The 25,892-nt window shown below is 54.3% G+C and overlaps 1 protein-coding gene across 1 annotated transcript in view; it reads left to right on the top strand.

The window, feature by feature from the left end:
• The window catches only part of TNFRSF13B (TNF receptor superfamily member 13B), a 43,694-nt gene extending 19,704 nt beyond the window's left edge, over positions 1 to 23,990 (top strand). Inside the window, exons 2-6 of the mRNA XM_014832312.3 lie at positions 5,627 to 5,764; positions 8,232 to 8,477; positions 19,069 to 19,254; positions 19,804 to 20,058; positions 20,289 to 23,990. Coding sequence (XP_014687798.1) covers positions 5,627 to 5,764; positions 8,232 to 8,477; positions 19,069 to 19,254; positions 19,804 to 20,054 — 821 coding nt within the window. The 3' untranslated portion in view covers positions 20,055 to 20,058; positions 20,289 to 23,990. The remainder of the gene's footprint in view (positions 1 to 5,626; positions 5,765 to 8,231; positions 8,478 to 19,068; positions 19,255 to 19,803; positions 20,059 to 20,288) is intronic.
• Positions 23,991 to 25,892: the final 1,902 nt, after the last annotated feature.

Here is a 25,892-nt window from a genome sequence, read left to right as displayed (position 1 = left end):
AACAACTTAGTTTGAGTAATATCAGCTTAGTTTCAATAGTATACAATCACTCTGTTCCTATATCTCTGACCCTTTATATTTATATTGTTATTATTATGATAACAATAACAAGAGTTAAGATTAACTCTTTATACATTTTATACCCATTAACATAGGTTTATAATCATTGTTTTATGCATTGGCCCATGACATCATATATGAAAAAAGAGGAGTTGCAAACCACACAAGAAGTATAATAATACTGGCTTTTATATTTACCTATGTAGTTATCTTTACCAGTGTTCCTTATTTTTTCTTATGGCTTCAAGTTACTGTCTAGTGTATCTTCATTTCAGCATGAAGGTCTCCCTTTAACATTTCTTGTAGGGCAGGTCCACTGGTAATGAATTCCTCCAGCTTTTGTTTATCTGGAAATGTCATAATTTCTCCTTAATTCTTGAAAGATGGTTTTGCTGGATATACAATTCTCGATTGACAGTTTTTTCCTTTCAGAAATAGCTATATCACCCTACTGCCTTCTGGCCTCCATGGTTTCTGAGAAGAAATCACCTGTTAATTTCACTGAGAATCCCCCGTATGTGACAAGTGCTTCTCTCTTGCTGCTGTCACAATTCTGTTTTTGTCTTTGGGTTTTGAAGATTTTACTATAATGTGTCTTGGTGTGGGTCTCTTTGAGTTTATTCTGCTTGGAGTTCATTGAGCTTCTTGCACATGTATGTTCGTATCGTTCTTAAGATTTAGGAACATTTTGGCCATTATTTCTTCAAATATTTTTTTCTGTCCCATTCTCTCTTTCTCTTTGCTTTCTGGAACTCCTATAAGCATGTGGTGGCACATTGATGGGGTCCCACAAGTCCTTCATGTTCTGTTCATTTTTCCTCAGTCTTTTTTTTTCAGGGAAAGATTTGCCCTAAGCTCACATCTGTTGCCAATTTCCTCTTTTTTTTTCCCCTCCCCAAGCCCCAGTTGTATATTCTAGTTGTAGGTCCTTCTAGTTCTCCTATGTGAGCCACCACCATAGCATGGCAACTGATGGGTTGGTAGTGTGGTTCCACACCTTGGAACTGAACCTGGGCCACTGAAGTGGAGCATGCTAAATTTCCACCACTAGGCCATCAAGGCTGGCTCTCCTCCTTTTTTTTTTTTTTTTTTATTTCTTCATCTCAGACTAAATAATTTCAATTGTCTTATCTTCTGGTTCACTGATCCTTTGTTCTGCCTACTCAAATCTGATGTTGAACCTTCCTAGTGAGGGGGTTTTTTTCACTTCAGTTATTGGACTTTTGAATTCCAGAATTTCTGTGTGATTCCATTTTTTGATGACTATTTTTTAGAGCAGTTTTGGATTCACAGCAAAATTGAGTGGAAAGAACAGAAATTCCCCGTAGACCCCCTCCCACCACACTTGCACAGCCTCCCTCACTTTCCACATCCTGCACTAAGGTGGGACATTCGTTACAATCAATGAACATGAATTAATACATCATTATCACTCAAAGTCCACAGTTTTCATTAGGATTCACTCTTGGTGGTGTACATTCTATGGGATTTGACAAATGTGTAATGACAGGTATGCACCATGATAATATCACCCAGAATAGTCTCACTGCCCTATAAAATCCTCCATGCTCTTCCTTTCTCTCTCCTTCCCCAACCGCTGACAACGACTGATCTTTCTACTGTTTCCATAGTTTGCTTTCAGGATGTCACACAGTTGAGATCATACAGTAGCCTTTTCAGCTGGGCTTCTTTCAGTCAGCAATATGCATTTAAGTGTCCTCCATGTCTTTTCATGCCTTGATAACTCATTTATTTTTGGTGCTGAATAATATGCCATTGTGTGGATGTACCACAGTTTATTTATCTATTCACCTACTGAAGGAAACTTTGGCTGCTTCCAGGTTTCTCTCTCTCTCTCTTTTTTTTTCAGGAGGATTGGCCCTGAGCTAACATCTGCTGCCAATCCCCCTCTTTTTTGCTGAGGAAGACTGGCCCTGAGCTAACATCTATGCCCATCTTCCTCTACTTTATATGTGGGATGCTTGCCACAGCCTGGCTTGACAAGAAGTGCCATGTCCGCACCTGGGATCCGAACCAGCAAACCCTGGGCCACCAAAATGGAACGTGTGAAATTAACCACTGTGCCATCGGGCCGGCCCCAGGTTGCTTCCAGGTTTTGATTCCTTTTTGACAACTTCTATCTCTTTATTCATATTCTCCTTTTGCTCATACATAATTTTCCTGCTTTCCTTTAGTTCTTTGTCCACGGTTTTCTTTAGCTCGTTGGACATATTTTAAACAGTTGATTTAACATCTTTGACCAATATTTCCAATGTCTGGGCTTCCTCAGGGATGGTTTCTATCAAATTATTTTTTTTCTGGGAATGTGCCATATTTTCCTGTTTCTCTGTACGTTTCATAAATTTTTTGAGAACTGGATATTTTGAGTATTACTTTGTGGTAACTCTGGAAACCTGATTCTCCCCCCTCAGAGATTGCTGGGTCTTGCCTGTTGAGGGCTGGAGTCTGTTTGTGACTTTCCCAAATTGTTTTTGCAAAGTATGTATTCCTCTTGTGTGGTCACTGAAGTTTCTGATCCTTTATCTCTGCAGCAAGCCAGTGACCTGACGAAGATTTCCTTAAATGTCTGTCTCCCAAAAGTGGGGGGAAGTAGTGTCTGTCTCTTTAAATCCCTGAAAACCACATCAGCCCTTGGAGGTTGAAACAATGGCCACCAGCCTCTGGTCTGGTCTCTCAGTGATCAAAAGCAGCAATAAGAGGGGCCGCCCCATGGTGCAGCAGTTAAGTGCGTACGTTCCGCTTGGGCAGCCCGGGGTTTGCCAGTTCAGACCCTGGGTGCAGACATGGCACTGCTTGGCAACCATGCTGTGGTAGGCGTCCCACATATAAAGTAGAGGAAGATGGGCATGGATGTTAGCTCAGGGCCAGTCTTCCTCAGCAAAAAGAGGGGGATTGGTGGCAGATGTTAGCTCAGGGCTAATCTTCCTCAAAAAAACAAAGAAAGAAAGAAAAAGTAGGAATAAGCAATCAGAATTCACAATCCCAATATTTGGAGTTTGAGTGCCTTATTGCCCATCCAGGCTCCAACAAGTTACATGAGGAATGTGGGCGTTTGTCTCCAGTGCTGCCTACGTGCAGCTGGGGGCTGGAGAGTGGTATCCACCATGATAGGATAGGCTGAAAATGCACTGACATTCCTGAACATTACCAGCTCTCCATCCAGCTCTCCTCTGGACAACTCCAGAATTCCAAAATAGTTACTGCAGACAGTGGCTGCCGGCCGGTGCTGTTGAGCTGGAGGGCAGACTCCTGGCGCTTCCTGCTCTCCTTCCCTGACATCGCTCTCCTCACATTCCAGCTTTGCTTTGAGATGCTCACGGACTTCCTGACTGGCAACGCTCTGTGGTAACCTGCTTGTTCTCAAGAAGGTTTGAGAATCTGCAACTCGTCCCCGGTGCTGCTCAGTTTCGTGACGATGGGTCTTGGTTTGTTAGAATTTATTGTGCCAGACGCCTGATGGGCTCTTTGAATCTGGAAGCTAATGTCCGTCAAATCTGTTTTTTCTGGAACTCCCATGAGTCAATCTTTGGACTTCCTGAAATGATACCATAATTTTCATATCTTTTCTCTCCCTATTTTCTGGGAAATGTCTTCAGTTACAACTTACAACCCTTCTACTGATGTTTTATTCTGGCTATCATATTTCTAATTTCTAGTAATTCTCACTTGTCTTTGCGGCTCGCACGAGGCTTCTCCGCCCGCCTCCTTTGAGCTGTCTGTCATCCGGAGGCGGGGCTCCTGCATGGGGCGCTCTCGGCTGTGGTTCCCCGCTCAGAGTGACGCACTACCAGCTGATTGGCAGTTCTGGGTAAACGGACGGCGTTGTTAAAGTAGAAGCTTTGCCCTGTGGTCAGGCAGCGCCTTCTCATTTTCTTGAGAGAATCTCGCAGTCTGTGCCTCCAGGTCTCTTCCTTTGGGTTGGGCTTCCCGGAGCAGAGGCTGATGATTTCCTGCCAGTTGCAGGCGGGGGAAGGAGACATTGTTAAACGCGGAGCCACAGCACTCAGCTGCGCCCGAGGAGACCCCCAGTCTTCTGCTTGGATGGGCGAGGGGCCGTCACCTGCCTGGGCATGGCGATCTGGCTGGGCTCAAGCCCTCTTTCTATAAATTTCCAGCTACCGTTGCTTTGCCCTCCCTTCCCCCACTGTCGGAGACACTGGTGCCCCCAATTCCAGAGTCTTCCTGGGGGGCTGTGGCTCAGATCAGCTTCCTTCCCCGATGGGCATCAGAGATCTTAAACTGAGGTCAGTCACCCCAGTGTGTCCACCAAACATCTTCCAAAATGTTGCTGACGTCTGTCCCCTGCTGGGGTAACTTCTTCCATTCTCTTTATCTTTGAGGATAAACTTCCTTTTCTGTCCTTTTAGTAGGATTTCAAGGGGGAAGGAACATAAGCTCGTGTGTTTAAGCCGCTGTGTTAAACCAGGAGCCACTGGCCTCTTCTCAGGCAGTTTCATTCAAGAATAAACAAATGCCTTGCAGAATGTTTACAAGAAGTCGTTGGGGGAGCAACGGTGCTGAAATCAGACAGAACATCCTAGAAGAGGTGATGCATTCACACGAGAGGCTCAGCAGCACAAAGGAGCCTCTTCAGGGGCTCAGGGGTCTTGTGGAGCCAGTGACACCAGACACCAAAGTCCAGGAAGGGGCAACGTCAACAACCGACGGTGTAAAAGTCAGAACGAAAGTTAGCTCTGGGAGTGGACGTCAGATGGGAGGGGGCCCCAGAGCGTCTTCCGGGGGCCGGAAATCTATACCTTGGTGTGGGTGGGGGCAACAGGTGTAGACGCACAGAAAAACTCAACAGGCGCACACTTAGGATTCGTGTCCCTACACTGGGGGTGTCTCATCCCTCGGTGAAAAGGAAAAGGGAAGGAAGTTGACATTATTGAGTGCTTGCAGTATGCTGGGCACGGGCTCCATCTGCTTTTCTCCTTGTTCACTCATTTCATGAGCACCTGCTGTGTCCTGGGCACGATCCGGCTCTCAGGGCCCGGCAGCAAACAAACATTCAAGTCTCTGCCTGCACAGTGCTCGTGGTGGGGGCGCTGGCACCAGCGCTCACAGAGAGGCGGAGTGACAAGGAACGGGCGCATCAGTGTGCAGAGCAGGGCAGTGTCCTGTCTTGGGGAGAGTCAGAAAGTCTCCCTGAGGGAACGAAGCTGAATCAGAGGTCCAAAGGATCAGGAGGAAGTAACCAACTGAGGACAGGGAAGAAGATCATTTTATGCAAAGGGAACAGCATGTGCCAAGATCTTGTGGTGGGAAGAGGTGTGGCCCATTAAAGAAGGCTGAGAACAGGGCCGCGGGGCCACTGACACGAGGGAGGGGCCTCAGAATGGCCGTTTCACAGATGGGGAAACTGAGGCTCAGGGAGGTGACGTGGCTGCCCCAAGTCACCCAGCAAGTGCAGCCGGGATTGGAAGCCAGCTTTGTGTGGTTCCCCCTCTGCTTGCTGAGACAGAGTGGGAAGGTGAGCAGGAGAGGCCGCCCGGGTTCCAGCCTCCAGTGGATGCCAGCTGCCCTCATGCTCCTTGCCTCTCAGCTCCACAGGGCCTGCGGCCGGGGGCGGCCATGCCATCCTGCCCCGAAGAGCAGTACTGGGACCCCCTGCTGAACGCCTGCCTCTCCTGCAGACCCATCTGCAGCCATCAGACTCCGCGCGCCTGTGCAGCCTTCTGCAGTGAGTTCCGGGCCCGGGCCGGGGGACGGCCGGCTCAGCCCCTGCTTTCCCCTACAGTGGTCCTTCTGGCCCACTGCGCCTGGGGCCTGAGGATGGCGTGATGGGAGGAGATGTACCACGTGGCACCCTTTACCCCTTGATCTTTCTGCTCTGGCCACATGGGCCTCCTTGCAGTTTCTTGAACATGCTGCATTCTTTCCTGCCTCAGGGCCTTTGCCAGGTTGAACCCTCTGCTCCCTGCTACCTAACCTTCGGGACTCAGCCCGAGTGTCAGAGGTCTTCTCTGACTGGCCAACAGAAGTTCGGCCCAGCTTTGTCATCCTCTGTTCTTGCTTTCTTTTTGAACTTTTTCTTATAGAAATTATCAAGCATGGAGAGGACAGCATAACAGACCCCTGACTCCCCATCGTCAGCTTTAAAACTTCCGCCTTGCTATTCCCCAACCAAATTTTTTGCTTGTTTAAAGCAAATCCAAGAACTCATATATTTCACCTGTAAAAACTAGATCATGAATCCCGAACACACAAGGGCCTCTGAAATCGAACCTCGACATCTTAGCACCTCAGGCAGCAATTGCTCAACATCGTCTGGATTCAGGACAAATCTAATTTTCTCTGATTATCTTGAAAAATATCTTTTGCTTGCTGCTCTTTCTCATATTCGTTCTTTTCCTTGATGGAACATATGACAGTTTGTGTTGTGTTCTTTCATGTGTGTCTGTTTCATGTCTGTCTCTGTGAGCTCCTCAGGCCCAGCACAGTGCCTGACACATAGGAAGTGCTTCGCAAATACTGTTTGTGGCGAGTGGAGCTCAGAGAGGCTGAGTGACCTGCCCAAGATCGCACAGCATAATAGAGGGAAAGTTAGGATTTGAGCCAGGACTCCAAAACATGATTCTGCACCATTATCCATGAATGAAGTAGAACATTGATTGTGTCATTGCACAAATGTTCATGGAACCTTCCATCCCCTTGAAAATGACCCTTCAAAGAGGCTTTCATTTAATGGGAGAAATGACTACATTTTGAGGTAGAAAGTACAGTACATAAAACGCCACACAGCTGGGTGAGACTGCCTCCAGCTGATGGGCTGGAGAGCAGAGATGTCTTCCTGGAGGAAGCAGCCCCTGAGATGGGTCGTGAAGAGTGCGTAGGTGTGGCAGCCCGATGACGGAAAGAGGGACTAGTGTGGGCAAAGGCCTGGAGGTGGGGAAACACTCGGGAATGTCAAGGCCCACAGGGGAGGTCGTGCAGCCAGACAGTGAGGGAGCTCAGGCACCACCTGCAACAGCCACACTAGGGCCCCTGAGGAGGGGCGGAGCTCACAGGGAACCCAGGAATACCACCGCCAGCAGGCTCATGCCGTCTCATGTGGCTCAGTGGAACCCGGGGCCAGGCGGCGCCACGGCAATGGAGGCGATGGGGCCGTCTGAGTCTGCCCTGAGGTCCCAATTCCACCATCTTTCTGGTCTTTTCCTTTCCTCTGTCAGGCACGTCAGTGTTGCTGTGTTTGCCTTGCAAAGAGGCTAAAATGAGTATTCTCAAACCTTCGCTTAACGGAGCATTTTTTATGATGTGTCAGGCCCTGTGCTGGGGACTTCAAATCCTCACGACCTTAAGAAGTCACTATTACTGTTATTTCTTTCTTGGGCATGAGGAAACTGAAGCACCGACAGGTGTAGCCCTCACAACCTGCAGGTGGTGCAGCAAGGAAGGCCCCCTGGGCTGTGGGGCCTTGCAGTCTGTGCCCTTAACCTCTGCCTCGCGCCGCCTCTGCAATGCGCCCCTCACACCTGCTGCATGCGTCACAGGTGCATGTAGAGAAAGTCTGATTGTAAAGACGAGTGACGAGGAGCCGTGCCCGCAGAGCGCAGACCCCGCCTGCATCCCAGGAGCTCTGCCGAGGCCAGCGGGCTGGGTGGGCTTCGGCTCGCGGGCCTGCTGCTCCTTGGCGCGGACACCTGGTTAAGCTCCCACAATTCTCCTTCATTAAGACACAAGAAACACTTCATTCGAGCTTTCCGACCTTCCTGCCCCTCTGACCCTTACGTCACATGAAATGCGCTTCTCCTTTTTGAAGTTTGAAAACTGCAAGAACTTATGTGATGATGTGCTAACCTAATTTAAAAGATAAAGAGACAATCCTTATATGTTTAGAAACTAAGAAATGCACTTTTAAATAAGCTATAGGTCTAGGAAGAAATAATGATGAAAAGTAAAAACACTTTAAACTACATATAGAAAAAAATACTACATATCAAAATGTGTGTAATGCAGCTAACAACCAGCACTTAGGGGGCACAGCACAGCCTTACATTTGCAAATTGGAAAAGGACCTGGATTATTTGGGAATTGCTCTTGGGGAACCGGATTGTGATTTTTTTTTTCACTTTGATGCCCTTTGAGGCCAGACCCGCAGCTCCCGCGGTCTCGGTCACCCAGTGCCATCACTTGTTTCTGTTTCGTAGAGTCACTGAGTTGCCTCAAGGAGCAAGGCAGGTACTACGACCAGCTGTTGAGGGACTGTGTCAGCTGCGCCTCCATCTGCGGACGCCACCCCAAGCAGTGCACGTTCTTCTGTGAGAACAAGCTCAAGAGCCACATGCACCCGCCCCCGGAGCTCAGGAGGCAGCGGCCGGGCCAGCTTGAAACCAGGTCAGACGGCTTGGGAAGGTACCAGGGACCAGAGCACAGAGGCTCGGAGGCAGGTCCAGGTAAGTCACCTGCGGCTGGCTTGCACAGTGTCGGAGGGTCAGACTGCGGGGAAAGCCAGACACCGGGCCTAAATAACGAGGGTCTGCAAAGCGGGAAGTCCAGAGTCCAGGCAGATGGCCAGAAGCCAGGAGGGTCATCACGGAAGAGAAAAAAATTTAGACAAATTATCCAGAAGTCTGTGGGCAAGAAGGAAGCAGGAGGAGGAAAGACCTGAGGTTGGGAGCCTTATCATGGAGGCTGAATGAGTTCTTAAGACACAGGGCAGCGAGTAACCGGCAGGACTGGCCTTGTGAGCAAGATCTCTTATTCCATTCAGAGGCAAAGGAGACTTCCTAAGGATGAGAAGGAAGAAGTATTACACAAAAGCTGATGGGGGCCGGCCCCGTGGCCGAGTGGTTAAGTTCGCTCACCGTCCAGGGTTTCGCCGGTTCAGATCCTCGGCGCAGACATGGCACCACTCATCAGGCCATGCTGAGGTGGCATCTCACATGCCACAACTGGAAGGACACACAACTAGAATATACAACTATGTACTGGGGGCTTTAGGGAGAAGAAGAAGGAAAAGAAGAAAAAGAAGATCGGCCACAGTTGTTAGTTCAGGTGCCAATCTTTAAAAAAAAAAAAAGCTGATGGTGGGGGTTGGCTGCTTTGGATATGGTGGGAAAGGTCCCATGAACTGGACATCTGCTAAAGCGCCAAGCACTGAAAATGATCTAATTATCCTCCCAGAAGACACTTCTTGGCTCACCTGCTCTGTGTTGTCAGGAAGGTCGGGAGGGGCTGCCATGTGGATCCGTAAACACTTGAGATGTTATGATGCTGCCCTTGGCCTGTCAGTGGAGAGACAAGAGGCTGAAGCTCCAAGCATGCGGATTGATCTCTTCCCTTTGCCGTGACTTCCTCATGATAGCATCCTTTCCAGGTGGCTGGGCCCTAGTGCCAAGATGCCCAAGGGCGAGCCACGTGTGCCCTGATGAGGGAGGTTGCCCATCCCCAACTTCTGCTTGGTTGGACTGTTGTCTCTCTCTCTCTTGTCTGCTGTCTTGTCCGTGAGCTGCTGCTGCTTCACAAACAGCCTCCAGATTCGGCGGCTTATTCCTCGGGAGCCTGGGGTTTGGCTGGGGCCAGCTGTCTTCGGCTAGCTCAGCCAGAGGTGGCTCCGCTCCATGTGTCTCTCAGCCCCCTCCCAGGTCCAGCGGGCTGGGAAGGCATGTCCTTCTTGTGACAACGGCAGGAGTGTAAGAGGTAGAAATACACAAGGCCTCGGGACGCAGGGGCTGGGAGCTTGCATTACACCATCGCCGCTGCCTGCTATTACTCAAATTGCAAAGCCAGCCAGGTTCAAGGAGGAGAAACAGACGCTGCCTCTTGGAGGGTGGAGAGGCAAAGAATTTGTCGCCATGTTGAGTTGTAATCTAGAACAGCAGAGAGAGAGGGAGGGAGGGAGGGAGGAACAGCACATTCCCACGCAGAGGGTGCGGACACAGAGGGAGCGACGAACTGAGCCACAAAGTGGGGGCACACCTGCTCCTCCTACTGGTGATCCCGTGCCTGCCCTGCAGTCTGCGACACCTTTGATCCTTCCAGCCAAACCCAGAACCTTTCTCACCTCTGATGCAATAGACTCCTCTTCAGATCAATCCTACCTACTTTACAGATCAAGAAACCAAGTCTCAAAATTTGACGTGACAAGCTGAGGGTTGCACACCGGGTGCGTGGCTGAGCTGGGACTCGGGCCAGTCTGTAGGTTTCAAAGTTTGTTCATGCGGCAAGAGCAAAAGTCCCAGAGTGGTGTCCATGGGATTGTCACCCCCTGAGGGTGACCTGCTGCCCATGGGAGATGGTTAGCTATTCTGATTTGTGACCATAGCCGAGCCCCAGCCCTGGAGGGCACTGGGTAGAAGCTGGGAGCCTCATCTTGGCACCAGGGATGGATGCCCCAGGAAGTGTGGATGGGGGTTGTAAGGACATGTTGGGGAGCCAGCATCAGCTGTCCCACTTGTATCAGGCAGGGCCAGGGGACATCATGGGCGCTCCCGGGCCTCGGTGACTTGGTGGCGGTCTTGCACGCTGCCCCTGCCTGAGACTCGCTGGAGCTCTGGGGCCTAGGTCCGCCGTGCTCTCTCCTCTGACGCTTCCGGGTGCCGCTGGGGCAGAAGCGGGATTTGAGGTCGATTGTAAACAGGAAGCACCAGGGCCACACGCCCAGAGGAGGGACCAGGTGTGGACCTGTTTGAGGGGACTGGAGGGCGCTATGTGGCCAGGCCACATCTGGCTGCACACAGTGGTGGAGCTGATCTGTCCCCTGCCCTCTTATGGGCTCCTCGAATCCTGCCGTCCCCCCACTCATCCTCCCTACAAGGCCCCGCTCAACCTGCTCCAGGGCCCACACGCATGCCTCTCAGAGTGGCCTTCCCTCATTTGATGCGTAACTGTGGAGGGCTTGCTGTGCATGAGGGAGGCAGCAAGAGCAAGGCAGATCCTGTTCCTGTCCCATGGACGTCACAGTCTGAGGGGAGAGACAGACAATGGACAAGACTCGTGCAAATGATAAATTAATCTCAGTGCAGGGTGGCAACACAGCTCAGCCTGGGGTGCGACGGGCAAGGAAGGCTTCCCGAGGCGGGGCCTGGCGGTAGACTGCGGTGGTGGTGCAGGCTGTGGAGGCAGCCCCTGGTTCCATCCCTCACTCACTGTGTGACCTTGAGCAAGTTACTTCACCTCTCTGAGCCTTGGTTCTGTGAGACTGAGGTGACACGTCGTCATGGAGTTGATGCATGAGCGCTCGGTCAGGATCAGAGATGCCCACCCAGCACTTAAGAAGAAAACGTGTTTCAGAGTCATGGTGGGGGATGGGTGTTCCAGGTGAGGGAATAACACGTGCAAATGCTGGTGGGGGAAGAGGAGCTGTGCCGGGGGGCGGAGGAGCTGTGTGCTGGAGGCAGACCTGGGGGGAACGAGACCAAATCCTGGCGTCAGGGGCTCCCAGCCTAGGGGAGAGGCCTGCACAGGTGCAGGAGGACGACTCCAGGCCCACATGATGAGCTCCCCGCCAGGGGCTGGACGGTCCAGGGAGCCGCCCCTCCACCGCTGAGACTGCGCGAGGCCCCCAGAACAGGAGGAGCACCGCGGCAGGAAGGAGGAGCACTGAGATGGGCGGCAGGCATTCGGGCGGCTGGACGGGGGCCTGGGAGGGACCAGACACCACATGACAGAGGGCCCGTCTGCCAGGCTGGGGAGACTGACACGCTCCGGAGGCAGGGGCAGCCGCAGAACGCGAGGGCCAGTGCTGGGCTGTAGGGAGACCCCCACCGCCCTGGGGTGGCTGGTGGCGATGGCGGCAGGGGCCCTGCGAGAGGCTGTTTCTGGCAGTAATGAAGGCTGCAGATGCCAAGGCCCTGGGATGGAGACAGAGGGCAGGTGCTTTGGCACAGGATTCGTGGGGCGGAAAGGCCATCATGAGGTGAGCAGCGGGGGCCTCCAGCACAGCTGGCAGCTCAGCCCTGCGGCCTCAGCACTGTGCCCAGAGCCCTTCTTGGGACGGTGTTCTCAAGCACGGAAGCTGAAGCCCCCAGGGTCACAGAGAAAGCAGGGTGCTGAGATGCTGCCAAATAGCATCTCAGGAGAGAAAACCAGACGAAATGTGAAATCAAATGATGTCACACAGATTGCGACATCAGATTGAATCTACGCGTTTCTCCATCAATGCATTCAATAGCAGGATGAGGGCTGGCCAGAGGACGACAGTGCTTTCAAACTCCCAGTGACCATAGGCGACACTTCAGGGTAAAACCACTGAGGTGGGGACGGAGACACCTGTGGTTCTGCTCTTGACAAAGCCACAGTCACTGCTCAGACAACCGGGGGCTGTGGCCTCCACGTCGAGTGGAAGCAAAGGCTAAATTTCAGTCGGCAGCCCGTGAAAATAAAGATTTGTTTTTCTCATCCCAGTCCACGGCGCCCCCTACTCCATCCGTGGCCCCCAGGTCCCCAGTTAAGAGCTCTGGGAGGTGTGAGCAGGGCCCTCCGCCAGCCTGCCTGCCCCTGATCCAGCCCCACCTCCCTGTGTGACCCAGGGAAGTTTCTGGACTGCTTGTGCCTAACTGTTCCCACCTGCCACCATCGCAACAGCGCCTACCTCACAGGGTACTCGTGAGGCCCAAATGACTTTGGGTTTTGAGTGCACAGGACACGCCAGGCACTGGCAGGACCTCACTGGGCGCAGAGAGCAGAACATGGTTCTTCCCTGGGGGCTGCGCCAGCTTCCTGCAGCTGCTGGACAAGCGCCACCAGCTGGGGGCTCAGAGCATCACAATGTAGGCTCAGTTCTGGACGCCAGACGTCTGATATGGAGGTGTGGGCTGGGCTGCGTTCCCTCCGAGGGCTCTCGAGGAGAATCCTTCCTGGCCCCTAACAGCTTCTTGTACCTCCAGGCACCCCTTGGCTTGTGACTGCATCACTCCAGTCTCTGTCTCCATCTTCACGTGGCTTCTCCTGTGTGTCATCTGTCTTCTCTCCCTCCCTTCTCTTCTAAGGACTCTTGGCATTGAATTTAGGGCCCACCCTAATCCAGGATAATCTCCTCTTGAGATCGTTAACTTATTACACCTGCAAAGGTTCTTTTTTCCCAAATAAGGTCATATTTGCTGTAACGAGGGGGCATCTCTTTGGGGAGCCACCATTCAACCTGCTGCATGGGGTCAGGGGGGAACCAAGATGGACCGAGATTGCTGAATTGGGTCCCCCCATGGGAGGGTAATGCCAGCCTTGGGGGCAGCCAGGATCCCCAAGTGGGTCTGGAGCTCTGGAGAGCATCTCACCTGGAGAACTTGGATTTCATTGGCCTATAAGGTGGCAGTTGTGGTCACAGGAATAGAAAAAGCTACCTGGGGACCCAGGAGGTGTGAGGGGAGAAAAGGACTGAGGAGGAGGCCCTCTGTGGGGGAGTCTGTACCCCAGGGGCCGACAGAGGCCCACAGACACGCTGGGGAGGAGCAGTCAGGGGTCAGAGCAGAACCCTGGATGTTCACCAAGGCATACAAGGAGGAAAGTTCTAGAAGGAGTAGGTCATACCACAGAGAAGGTGCAAATGTCCACCAGCTCTGGCCACAAGGAGGTCAGGGGACCCTATGAAGGGCCATTTTCAGGTGTCCCCAGGTGAAGGCGCCCTGACCCACCGAAATGGCGGGGGCGGGGGCAAGACGGGGGCTGCGGGCTCTCCACCCACAGGCAGGGGGCCCCTCTCACCATCCCTGAGACCAACAAAGCAGGCCTCTTCCTCTCCCCTGTCCAAACCCAGCCTCATCGTTTATCAGTCCCTTAATGTCCTTGAGTCCATTTTAATCAAAGTCCACCAGACAGGAATGCACGGGGCGGCTGGGGTCAGAGCAGCACAGACTGTCCTTCAGGACTCGCTTGTCCACTGTGAGCCCAGGATGCCCAGCCTAGCCCCGAGCCCCATCAGGAAGGTCACAGGCGGTGGGCCTGAAGCCGACAGGGGGCGGCTGGTGTGAAGCCACCGAGGCTGATGTGGCAAGAGAGCTGAGATGGGGCAGCTCGGAGCTGGCGGGCTGGCCCACGACAAGCATCAGGGATGAGAAACCCAGCGGCCAGGCTGAGGGGTGTGCAGGACGCACTGCAGGGTGGGAAACAGCCGCTTTCTTGCGTGGATCACTTCCGTAAAGTCGGGATCAGCATGGTGGGGTGGGGGATGACACTGCTTCTGTCCTGGGAGTTGCTCAGTCTCCCTTCCTTTGGGAGTGGGAGCTGGACTGGGTGCCCCATGGCTGGTCTGACAGCGGCTGTGCGTTTGTTTATCTCAGGGTGCAGTGTCTTCTCTCCCCCCGCCCCCCAACTGTGACATGCAGCGTCACCGTGGAGGTGTCCACGCCCCTCTGCCTGCCCAGGGCTAGAGCGAGGTCCTTGGAGCAGGGTCATCAGGGAGACCTGCTTCACAAGACGCTGGGGGCAGAAGCCCAAGAGGAGAGGGCGGATGGCAAGGGGGGGGGGGGTGGAGAGCAGAGGCGGCGCAGCTTGGGAGTGGGCAGGCCCGGAGTAGGACCGCCCGGCTGTCTTGGTTCACTGAGAGTGGGAGCAGCGGGCTGGCCCCTAGGCGTGACCCAGGCCAGGGAGAAGGGCTGAAAGCCTGCAGCCGCCGCCCCTCCCTGTCCTGCTGCAGCTGCTGGGCCGCTCCTGCCAGCAAGACAGAGGGTCGCTCTCAGGGAGGGGACACTGAAAGAACGGGCGCTCAGGGGTGCCAGGTCCTGATGGGTTTGGGGGTGGGGGTGGAGCAGGAAACGTGGCATTCTGGAAACTGCAACCCCACCTGTCCTTTCCCAAACTTGTCTCCCAGAATGATGGCAGCCAAGTGTTACTCCCACACGCACACGCACGGAGGAGACAGAGGCACCCTCCGTGGGAAAGGCCAGGGACGTGGACACTGGAGGCCCTCCAGGACCTGGCAGCGAGGCTCGCACTCCTGCAGGAACCTCCCTCTCAAGTGCGGACGTTCACGCGAGCGTTGGCAGCACGCAAGGATCGAGGGAAGCACGGAGCATCAGGGCTGCGGGCGGCCGTCCTCGCCACCTGGCCACAAGCCACGCAGGGGGTCCTCCATGAGGGAGGAGGAGCAGAAACCTCCTGTGCCCAGCCTCACTCCTTCCCAAGGACAAACACCCAACCCCCCACCCCCCCCCCCCCCTGAGCTGCAGGGGTGTGGGGATGCTTGGTGACTTGCTGGAATGTTCTGCCCGGGCCTAGCTGCCTCACACGCATTCGCCTGCGCACCACGGATGCCAACAGCAGTACTGAGAGAGGAACGTCACACCCCTTTACAGACAAGGAGCGGGGCCGAGAAGCGCAGGACCATGTCCTAGGCCACTGTCAACTCAAGCCGTGCGGCTGCGGGCCCAGAGCGAGCCCTCCTTTCCGCCTGGCTCAGGTGGCTGATCCCGGCCCGGCCCTGCCACGGCCCGGGGGCGCTCGCCCTGCCGCTGAACGACAGGCGACAGCGCTGGGCCAGCGCCGGGGAACCTACTTCCAGGTGAGAGGGGCTTTGAAGACACTGAAAACGAAAGACCAAAACAGAGAGCAGCTCGGAAATCAGCCGCCACCGCCGCGGACCTGTTCGGAGCGCCCAGAGCCACGTGGGACGCCCTGGGGCTGGTGCTTGGCCCCATCTTCACGCAGGGACGGAGGACGCACCCTTTTCCCAACAAAAACTCTTGCCTGTGCCCCTTCGCTCCCGGGGTCAGCAGACGCGCAGCACGGGCCGAGCCTCTCTGTCCGAGTGGCCAGGTCATGGAGGCCGGCGGAGGGCAGCTTCCGAGGTCGTGGACCCAAGTGATCTTTGTGAGTGAACAAAGGGGAGCAGAGACATGACCGCTGCGGCGCCCAGGGGCCCTGGGACCGGGCGGCTCTCCTGTCGTGGCGCAGCGTGGGCCTCCGCCTCCTTCCCTAGGCCTGGAATGCACTCTTGAGAGCTGCGCACTGGCCTCAGAGCAGCTGGGAGCTGATTTTCTGTTTTGAATAGATGACTCATACAGATCATTAAAAAAAGAAAAAGAAGGCATTATACACAAAGGTTTTTGGGAAAAGCCTCCAGCCCCGCAGCCGCTTGGGTTCTCTTCCCGGAAGCAACGAGCCCTGGCAGCTTTGTGTGATCTTTTTTGGGGGGAGGAAGTCTCTTCTTGAACTAACATTCGCTGCCAGTCCTCTTTTTCCTTGAGGAAGATTGGCCCTGAGCTAACATCTGTGCCCATCTTCCTCTATTTTGTACGTGGGATGCCGCCACAGTGTGGTCTGATGAGTGGTACTGGGTCCACCCCCAGGATCTGGACCCGTGAACGACGGGCCACAGAAGCAGAGCACTCGAACTTAACCGCTACGCTGCCACCCGCTGGCCCCCTGTTGGGTTTTGATTTGCGTTTCTTTTCTCAGCCCAGGGGCTTTGTGAGCTTGTGTTAGGGGAGGTCGCCAGGCAGGAACTAGTTCATTTCCCACAGGAAATCTCAAATCACTGGTCTGGGAAGAGGGACGAAAAGAAGCTGGGACAAGTGCTTCACTCCCTCAGGAGCATCTCTGTGCTGGTCGTCCGCTGTGGCATCCAAGAGCACCCAAAACTGAGTGACCTGCAGATAACAACAATTTGTTATGTCGCATGGCTCTGTGGGTGACTGGGCTCAGCTGGGCAGGTCCTCTGCTGGTGTCGCTTGGGGTGTCCACATGGTCTCGGGCAGACGGTGCTGGAAGTGGAGTCACCTAGAGGCTCGGCTCTGATGCTGGGCTGGCTGGGCCTCGCCTCTTGTCTCTCTAGTCTCAGGGCCTACCCCTGTCCAAGTGGCCTCTCCAGCTAGACTTCCCAGGGCTCCCTGGAGAGCAAAAGCAGAAGCTGCCAGGCCTTCTCAGGGTGAGGCCAGGACGGGCACTGGGTGACCTCAGCTGCGTTCTCCTGGTTGCAATGAAATCTCCAGCCCAGCCCAGATTTGAAGGGCAGGAGACGGGGAGGCGGTTCTTTGGGGACTAGCTCTGAACACTCGCTGCCACAGGCTCAGAGTGGGTCTGGGTGTTAGAATTCACACTGAAAACATCCGAAACATGTAGATGTTTAGTCTTTCTCTTTGAATCAACACGGCAATTGGTTTGTACTTAGCAGCAGCCTGGTAGCTGGGCTTCCACCTCTGATGTGAAGGCTGCTGGCCTCTCCCCTGTGGACCCAGCCAGTACAATGTTTTCATTTGATTCTAGAGGTGAGTAGGAGCAGATGAGCAGATGGAAAGACCCGTAGTTGGGAACTGTGGACGTCACCCTGTTCTGTCCTCTGTCCCTGTGACCTTTGGCTAGATCCTCTCACCTCCTAGGGCTTCACCCTCCAGCTCTGTGGGTCCAGTGTCTTTGTTTTCGCTCCCCCATAGCCTCTCTGAACTCTGGGCAAGGGACACGAAGGACAGTGCCACAGGCCTGGGGTAGTGACACCAGCCCACTGAGAGCTTCCGTCTCCCTCTGTGAATGCTAGGGTGGCACCTGCTGGCTCTGTCTCTTGATAAATCTCCTGACTGTCAGGAGCGTGTGTAAGGAGGGAGGACAGTGTCTGCCCCGTCGCCCCCGCGTGCTGGCCCGGAGCACTGGCCTGGCATCCATCAGACTTGCTCCCAGTTGCGGCTCTGCAGGTGGGACAGTGTGACTTGAGACTTGATTCGTCATCTGCAGAACGGACTATAAAATGGTGCAGCCGCTGTGGAAAAGAGTCTGGCAGTTCTTGAAAAAGTTAAACATGGCGTCATCCTCTGAGCCAGCAATTCCACCGCCAGGTATCCACCAAGAAAACTGAAAACATACATCCACAAAAAAGCCTGCACACTCGTGTTCACAGCAGCATTATTCACAGTAGCAAAAGGCATAAACCACCCCGATGTGCCTTGATGGGTGAATGGACAAACAGTGCTGAACGACCATCCGCTGGAATATTACTCAGCCGTAGAAAGGAATGGAGGCCTGAGACACCACCATGCGGATGAGCCTCAGAAACATGCTAAGAGACAGAAGTCAGACCCAAAAGGTCACATAGTGCACGATTCCATTCATGTGAAATGTCCAGAATAGGCGAATCCACAGAGACAGAGAGTAGAGCAGTGGTACCAGGGACTTGTGGGGGGATGGGGAGTGACTGCTGGAGGGCACACGGGTGACGGAAATGTCCTCAAATTACATCGTACTGATGACTGCATGACCTTGTGAGTACACTAAAAACCACTGGGACGTACGCTTTAAAGCGCTGACTTTGCTGGCATGTGCATTACATCTCAGTTTCTAGGAGGGTCGTGAGTCCTCCTTCGCAGGAGCAGGGGGACTAAAGGAGGCAGTCCGTCATCAGGGTTAGTACGTGGTCCAGTCTTGAGTATGCTGCACACACATTACACTAACCTTTCCACTCCTGGGGCCGGGGGACACCCCAACTCCAGGGGCAAGGAGAAATTTCAAGCGGAGGGCTTTGGCTCAGGGCTGAGTCTTCCTCTGGCATCCAATCCAGAGACTCAAGGCCCTGAGAGGTAGAGTGAGCAGTGCCCCATTTCCCCAGGGCCCTGTGGGTTACACCTGCTCCCAGACTCCAGCAACCACACCTGGCTCGCCCTCGAAGGACGTGCTCCCCTAGCAAACCTCCTCCTTGGAGGAAGGCCCAGGCCAGGACTGGACTATACCATCCACTCGTTCGTCTGTCCACCTCTACGGCCCGGTCTACATCCCAGAGCCAGAGGAGACGGCAAACAGGGCCAGCTCCAGAGGGGGCCAGCTCTAGGGTCCTGGAAGAAGCTGCTACTGGCCTGAGGTGGGGGCTGACTTCCTGCAGGTCCAGACAGCACATCAGCCGAGCGTCAGGGTGCGCGAGGGAGGCAGCCTCTCCAGGAGCCAGAGCGGCCCACAGCAGGCTGGGGGCTGGGGCCTTGGCCTTCCGGGGGCACGGGCATGGCCATGTGGCTCGCTTGGGCCTAATGAGGGGAAAGAAAGACCCTAGGACTAGGGGGCTGCTGGCCTGAGGGGGGACACTTCAGAGAAGGGCCCCTGCTGAACTCAGGGCCTCCCGCTGTCTTGCAGCACCCTCAGGGCTGAAGCTGAGCGCCGACCAGCTGGTCCTGGTCTACAGCACCCTGGGGCTCTGCCTCTGTGCCATCATCTGCTGCTTCCTCCTGGCGGTGGCCTGCTTCCTCAGGAGGAGGGGGGACCGGTTCTCCTGCCAGCCGCCCCCAGGGCCGTGTCGGACTCCGGCCAAGTCCTCCAAGGGTGAGCATGAAATGGGGGTCCTTGCCCTCCCACTGCTGTGGGCCGAGCGACGGGCCGTCCCTCTGTGCTGGCACTGCCCCTGCTTCTAGATGGAGCGCGCTTGGTCGGCTCTCCCTGGGCCAGGTGTGGGCAAAGCCCTGCAGTAGTTTTCCTGTCTTGGTGAAATTAGGTTCAAAGCTCAAGGCCAGGAGAGACAGGTACCTGAGGAAGGAGGGGGGCAGGGGACAGCCAGCAGGTTGCAGGGGCCTGGAGGGTTTGCCCGGATGCAGGGCTTTCAGGGCCAAAACCGAGAGAAGGTAGCCACCCTAGGGGCCTGGGGGCGTGGACAGAGTGTTAGCCAAGTGTGAAAGCCTGCTCCTGCACAAGCAGAAGGGGAGCTGGCGCTGGCTGGGGCTGCCTGGGGGCGGCCGGGTGGAGGAGGGCACCGCGGGAGTGCAGGACAGTTTACGGTCTCCCAGAAGCATTTCCTTCTGCTGAGAGCCCGGCCTGCTGACCCCTGGCTGCAGGGGTCGGGGACAAGGCCAATGCCGTCTCTCCTCCCGCACACAGATCACTGGATGGAAGCTGGAAGCGCGGCGGGCGGCCCGCCGGAGCCGGTGGAGACGTGCAGCTTCTGCTTCCCGGAACGCAGGGCGCCCACCCAGGAGACCGCGGGCGCGCCCCAGACACCCGGGCTCGAGCGCGCTGGGTGGTGGGGGCGCCGCGGCCAGACCGTGGCCGGACAGCCCTGTGCGCATGCCCCCAATGGCGGCCTCGAGGTCGTCTGTGCGCCCGCCCAGGAGGGAGGCCTGGCCACGTGAAACGGTGGGGGGCGGGGAATGGTGAGAGGAGAGGGATGGGGGGCGGGGACTGAGCCAGCGGGCGAAAGAGAGAGGTTGTTGGGGGAGAGATGGGGGAGAGAGGAGGAGAGAGCCGGAGCAGGGAGGGGATGGGAAGAGAGAGATGGTGAGAGGGAGATAGATAGCAAGAGAAAGGGAGGGGGAGGTGCCAGGACAGGACGCTGTCCCTGCCTTTACCCCAAGTCTCCACTATAGGTCACCATCACCCAAACACACCTGCAGTAAGGTCGGCCGCGCCTGCTGGACACAGCCCCCAAGAACCCTTCTGTAGAAATAAAACCTTCCACGGCTGCCCGCTCCTCACTGTCGTGGTTGTGGTCGTGTCTTCCCTGGGACGCCTCTGGACGGCCCCTCTCACCGGCCTGCCCCGGCTCATGGTGTCAGCACACGCAGCGGCAGCTGCCGGCCGAGGACCCGCGTGTGGACTGCCGCGCCAGGCCCGGAGAGCTCGTGGCCCCGTCAGTGGGGAGCAGTGGGTGCACACGGGCTCTGCTGCTTGCTTTCTTTGACGAGGGAAAGCGGAGGAAGAGGAGAAAGATGAAGACTGGCCTGCAGAAAGCATTTGTGGCCAGCACCAGAACCAGGGCTGGGCTGCCTACATTTCTTCCAGGAAACCAATTCCCATCTTGCCTCCTTAGGGAGGGCATGAGGCACAGAGAGTGCATGCACGTGCGTGCATGTGTGTGCTGAGGCTGTATGCGTGCACATATGCGTGTAAGTGTGCACACGTGTGTATGCATTGGGGTGTGGGGTGGACAGGAAGGGGCCGGCAAGCTGAACCCAGAGCGCCTCGCTGCTCTGCAAGCCTGAGGCTGCTCCCTGGACCACAGCGGGCGTGCTCTCCCCCGCGCCCACCTTCACCGGCTCTAGCCACCAACCTGCACTGTTAGTTGCTTAATATTTTTCTTTACATTAACTCACCTTTTCTTCCATACTTACTTAAACCTCATGCTAAATTTTATGGGTTCTGAGTGATAACACTAAGCAATAATATGTAAGTATTCACAAATTTTAGATGCTACCTATATTTTATATTTCTATTTTTATTAGCATTGAAACCTATATTTTAGTAGCATTTAAACCTTAAAAATGCCTATTCTTAGAAGCATTTACACTGTAAGATAAATACACGATTATGCAAATTAAAACTACTCATCCTTCACCACTCAGAATTACCTTGCACACCTGTTTGCACCACAAGCTCAGGGGACGCACTTTGGGAGGTGTAGACAGGACAGCGGAGCTCTGTCTTTCCACCCTCCGCAGGCCGACAGGCTGTGGGAGCTTCCTAGGGCTGCCGCACAAGGCACCACCCTGGGCGGTTCTCACGCCGACAGTGACGTGGGACAGTTGAGAGACGTCCAAATGCAAGGACTTGACTCCCCCCGCCGAGGGCCGGGAAGGAGGCGTCTGTGCCAGGCCTCTCTCCCCAGCCTGGGGCTTCTCCCTGCGTGTCTGCGTCCAATTGTTCCTTTCATAAGGACTCCGGTCATATTGGATTGGGGCCACCTCATGACCTCATCTAACTCGATCACCTCTGTAAAGACTCTACCTCCAGATACGGTCACATTCCGAGGTGCAAGAGGTTAGGACTTGAACGCATGAATTTTGGGGGACATGATTCGGCCCAGAACACAGGCCCTCCCGAAGTCCACCTGCTTCATCTCTGTCCGCAGGCAAGTGAGCTTCTAGAGTACCTGTTGACACGTGTCTGACCCGTTGTACAGTCGGCCCAACATGGCAAACGGCAACACCGTGGCCACCAGTTTTCCTACCACTGTGCCTAACGCAAGGGGCTTCTTACAGGCTTGACGCTAAAACCCTGTCACTGGTGTAGACAGTAGCTGGATGTCGGAGACGTAGCAGCACATTTGGGAGCTACACAGATGCCGCTTGGAGTGTTAAGGCTTGTCTGAAAGCTGCACAGGTCCCGTTCCTTCTACAGTTTTCAGATTCTGCTCACCTGGCTGGGGCTCCGGGGATGTTTCTGGTCTGGGGGGGGTGGGGGCGTAGTTAGGGTTGCTGAAAACACAGGCAGCTGAGTGCCCAACTCCGACTTCCATCTAACAAAAACCTTGCTTTTGTCAGTTTTTCAATTGACATTTTGTATAAGCTCTTGGTTTTTGTGTTTTTAAGACAGAGATCCCTTGCTAGAAAGAAAATCTGAAAGTCTAAATACTGTCCCTTTACCCATGGTCTGTGTTCTGTTGGTTCCAGCTCCAAAATATATTGATTCCCACCACTTGTCACAACCTCTTGAAGCTGGGCTCCCGTCACTTCTCACCTGGGTGACTGCACCAGCCTCCACTGGCTTCCCTATGGCCCCCTTGTCCCCTAGCCTAGGGCTCAAGAAGCTTTTCTGAAAGGGATCAGATAGTAAGCATCCTGGGCTATGTGGAGCACAGTCTCTGGGGCAGGTCCTCGGCAACTGCTCAGCTCCGCCCAGCAGCACCCCTGCAGCCACACGAGAAACAAACAACGGGGAGCGGGTGCTGAGGAACCCATGGATACAAACAGGCAGGGGCTGGATTCGGACCTCGGGCCATGGCTTGCCAGCCCCACCCTACTTCATGGCAACACTGAGCTTTTTTCTTTTCAGCTTTATTGAGATATAATTGACATATAACATTGTGTAAGTTTAAGGTGTACCACGTGTTGATTAGACACACTTATATATTGCAAAACGCTTACCACCTAGCTTAGCGAACACCTCCATCCCAGCCCGCAATCAGCATTTCATCCCCTCTTCATAGTGAGGACATTTACGATCTATTCTCTTAGCAACTTTCAGGGACATGAGCTGGTGTTGTTAGCTAGTCACCACACTGTACCTTAGACCCTCCTTGTTAATCTTACACCTGGAAGTCTGTGCCTTTGACCAACCTATCCCGTTGTCCCGATGCCCAGCCCCTGGTAACCACCACTCTACTTGGTTTCTCTGAACACTGATCTTTCTATTCATGCCTCTTTAAATTTTTCTTTTTTGAGGAAGATTAGCCCTGAGCTAACATCCATGCCCATCCTCCTCTACTTTATATGTGGGACGCCTGCCACAGCATGGCTTGACCAGCGGTGCTAGGTCCACACCTGGGATCCGAACCGGCGAACCCTGAGCCACTGAAGCAGAGTGCGCGAACTTAACCACTGCGCCACCAGGCCAGCCTCTAAATTTTTTTCAATAGTTGTTTACAATACACATCTTTACTTAATCACAATCAAGCCTCAAATAATATCACTCCACATGTAGTATAACCTCACAACAGCGCACGCCAATCCGCCCCATCTTTTGTTCTGCTCTCGTACGTATTTTACTCCAACACACTCTATAAACTTGCAAGACATTGCTGCTATTTTTGCTTTAGAAATTCAGTATCTTTTACAGGGATTAAAAATAAGGAAAACAGCATCTTTTAATTGACCTTCATTTCTGGAAATCACTTTTTGTGTGTAGACCCCATTCTCCATCTCATATCGCACTCCTTCTGTCTGCAGCACTTTCTTGAACGTCCCTCACAGTGCCGTCTGCAGGTAATGAGCTCTGTGCGTGTGTGTGTTTGGGAAGCCTCCATTTCGCTTCCACTTCTGAGAGGCATTTTTTCCGGGGACAGGCTTCCGGGTGCCGGCTTCCTCTCTTCAGCACAGTGAAGACGTCACTCCATTGTCTCTGGCTTCCACGGTTTCCGACGAGACATCTGCCGCGATTCCTATCTTTGTTTCTCTGCAACGTGTGCCTGCAAATTTTTCTCTTTATCTCACTTTTTAGCAGTTTGAGTAGGACATGTCGAGGAGCTTTTTGCTGTGGTTAGGTGTGTTCTGTTATTTATCCTGCTTGGGATTCTCCAAGATTTTTGGATCTGTAGCTTGATGTTTTTCATTATTAAAAAAATTATTGGCCATTATCTCTTCAAAGTGTTTGATATTGTCCCACAACTCAGGTGCCCTATTCTTTTAGGGTTTTTTTTCCCTTTCTCTTTTTTCTTTGTGCTCAGTTGCGGTGGTTTATACTGGCCTTCAACGTTCACGCTTCTTTCTGCGGCTGTGCCGAGTTCACTGGCGGGCCTGTCAGAGGCATCCTACTCTCTCCCCTTGGGTTTTTCTCCTGCCACTTCCCCGTGACTCTTCTTAGAGTGTCCACCCCTCTGCTGAAGCTCCCATCTATTCATGCAAGCGTGCCCCATTTTCCATGACAGCCTTCAACACCTTCATCGGAATTATTTAAAATTTCCTGCCTGATGGTTTTGGCACCCAGCTCATCCTCGCATCCGGCTCCACTGATGGGGCCCCACAGGGTTTTTTTACTGAAGGCCAGACTTGTGGGGGCAGGAGTCAGACTGAAGTAAGCAGTATTTGTGCCCGGAAATGGACTCGCCTTCTCCCTGGCCCGGCCTTTAGTGTGAGGGATTCAGTCAGCCGAGTCCTGAGTTGGGCTGGGCTGGGTTTTCTGGTTGCTGGGGTCCCTCTCAGGGCCTCACTGGCTTCAAATACCCTGCTGTCACCACATGCTCAGGTCGGGGCTGGGTTTATGCTCCGCCCTCAGCAGTGCAGCTCCCCGCGGCCATGGTCTCAGCCAGGGCCTTTCACTTCTCCCCTCCATCGGTCGGTGGTGTACTTGGTGCTTGCTGCCCTGGGGGCGCTGTCTGTCGTCCTGTTCTGACTCAGGCTCAGGCAGGCCCTGTGTTCCCTGGTGAGGGAATGAGGCTTTTCCAGTGGCCCTCCCCTCCCCGAGGAGTAGAAGCCGTCTCCTTGGTCAGGCTGGGGACAGTTTCCTGCCCGCTAACCGCAGTGGAGGGTATTTCCTTTCCCTTCCTACCACCCTCAATAGATTTTCACTTGTATCCAGACAAGGCTTTTGTTAGGGAAGAAAGGTCTGTGCGCCATCTGTGCACCACCTGCGTGCCCAGGCCTGTCCACTGCGGGCGGCTCTCTGGTCTGCCACTCTGTGCCCGGTCTTTCTTTTCATGAGGGTGCAGTGGAAGTCTGTGGAGAAGAATCTGCAAGTGGATGTCAGCTCCCCTCGTCTGCAGTCCCCACGAATTCCCCGCTCTGGTGCTGAGGCACATGCAGCCCTTGGCCATTCTTTACAGCCTGCCGAGCAGCTTGGCGGCTCTGCCTTCTTCCCTGCGCTCACCCACAGGGGTTCTCTCCTTGGAAGCACTGCCCTCCTTAGAGAAGAGATGATTCTGCAGATTGTCCGGCTTTTCACTGCCAGGGAAGGACTGGTGCCCTCTCTGGCTTTCTGCTTCCTCAGTGGCAGCCGAAGCCAGATTGATCTTTTCAAAAGCAATTAGATCATGTCTCTTGACCAAAACCTTCCAGCAGTTTCTTGACACACTATAAAGTCTCGCCTCTTACAAGGGCCTTGGACCCCCTGGTCTGGCCCTGCCTTCCTCTCCCTCTCAGCTCCTACCACGCTCCAGGGCCCACCACCAGCCAGGCACACTTGCCCTGGTCCTCAGAGGCCCGGCTCCCTTCCTCACTCCTGCGCCGGCCCCTCTACCGTGATCCAAAGACGAACCCTCCCATCAAAGACTGAAAGCAGCCACAGTGACAGGCGCTACCGCATCCCCACTTAACGCACTGTGGGCCTGCGCAGTCTGACGGATCTCAGAGGACGCCCGCGAGGCTCTAACCTAACCAGGGCCGTCCATCGCAGCTGCTGGCAGGCTCAGTACCTTCACTGGAGCAAATCAACACAGCCCCCGGCACGAGGTCCGCATCCACTGACCTGGCAATGCCTTGTTCCCCATACCAATTTGGAAGGACCACCAAAGCAGTCTGCTTTTACCCAGCAGGGCCAAC

Source organism: Equus asinus, chromosome 13 (genome assembly GCF_041296235.1).
Source record: "Equus asinus isolate D_3611 breed Donkey chromosome 13, EquAss-T2T_v2, whole genome shotgun sequence".
Lineage (NCBI taxonomy): Eukaryota > Metazoa > Chordata > Mammalia > Perissodactyla > Equidae > Equus > Equus asinus.
This window is presented reverse-complemented; position numbering and strand designations above follow the sequence as displayed.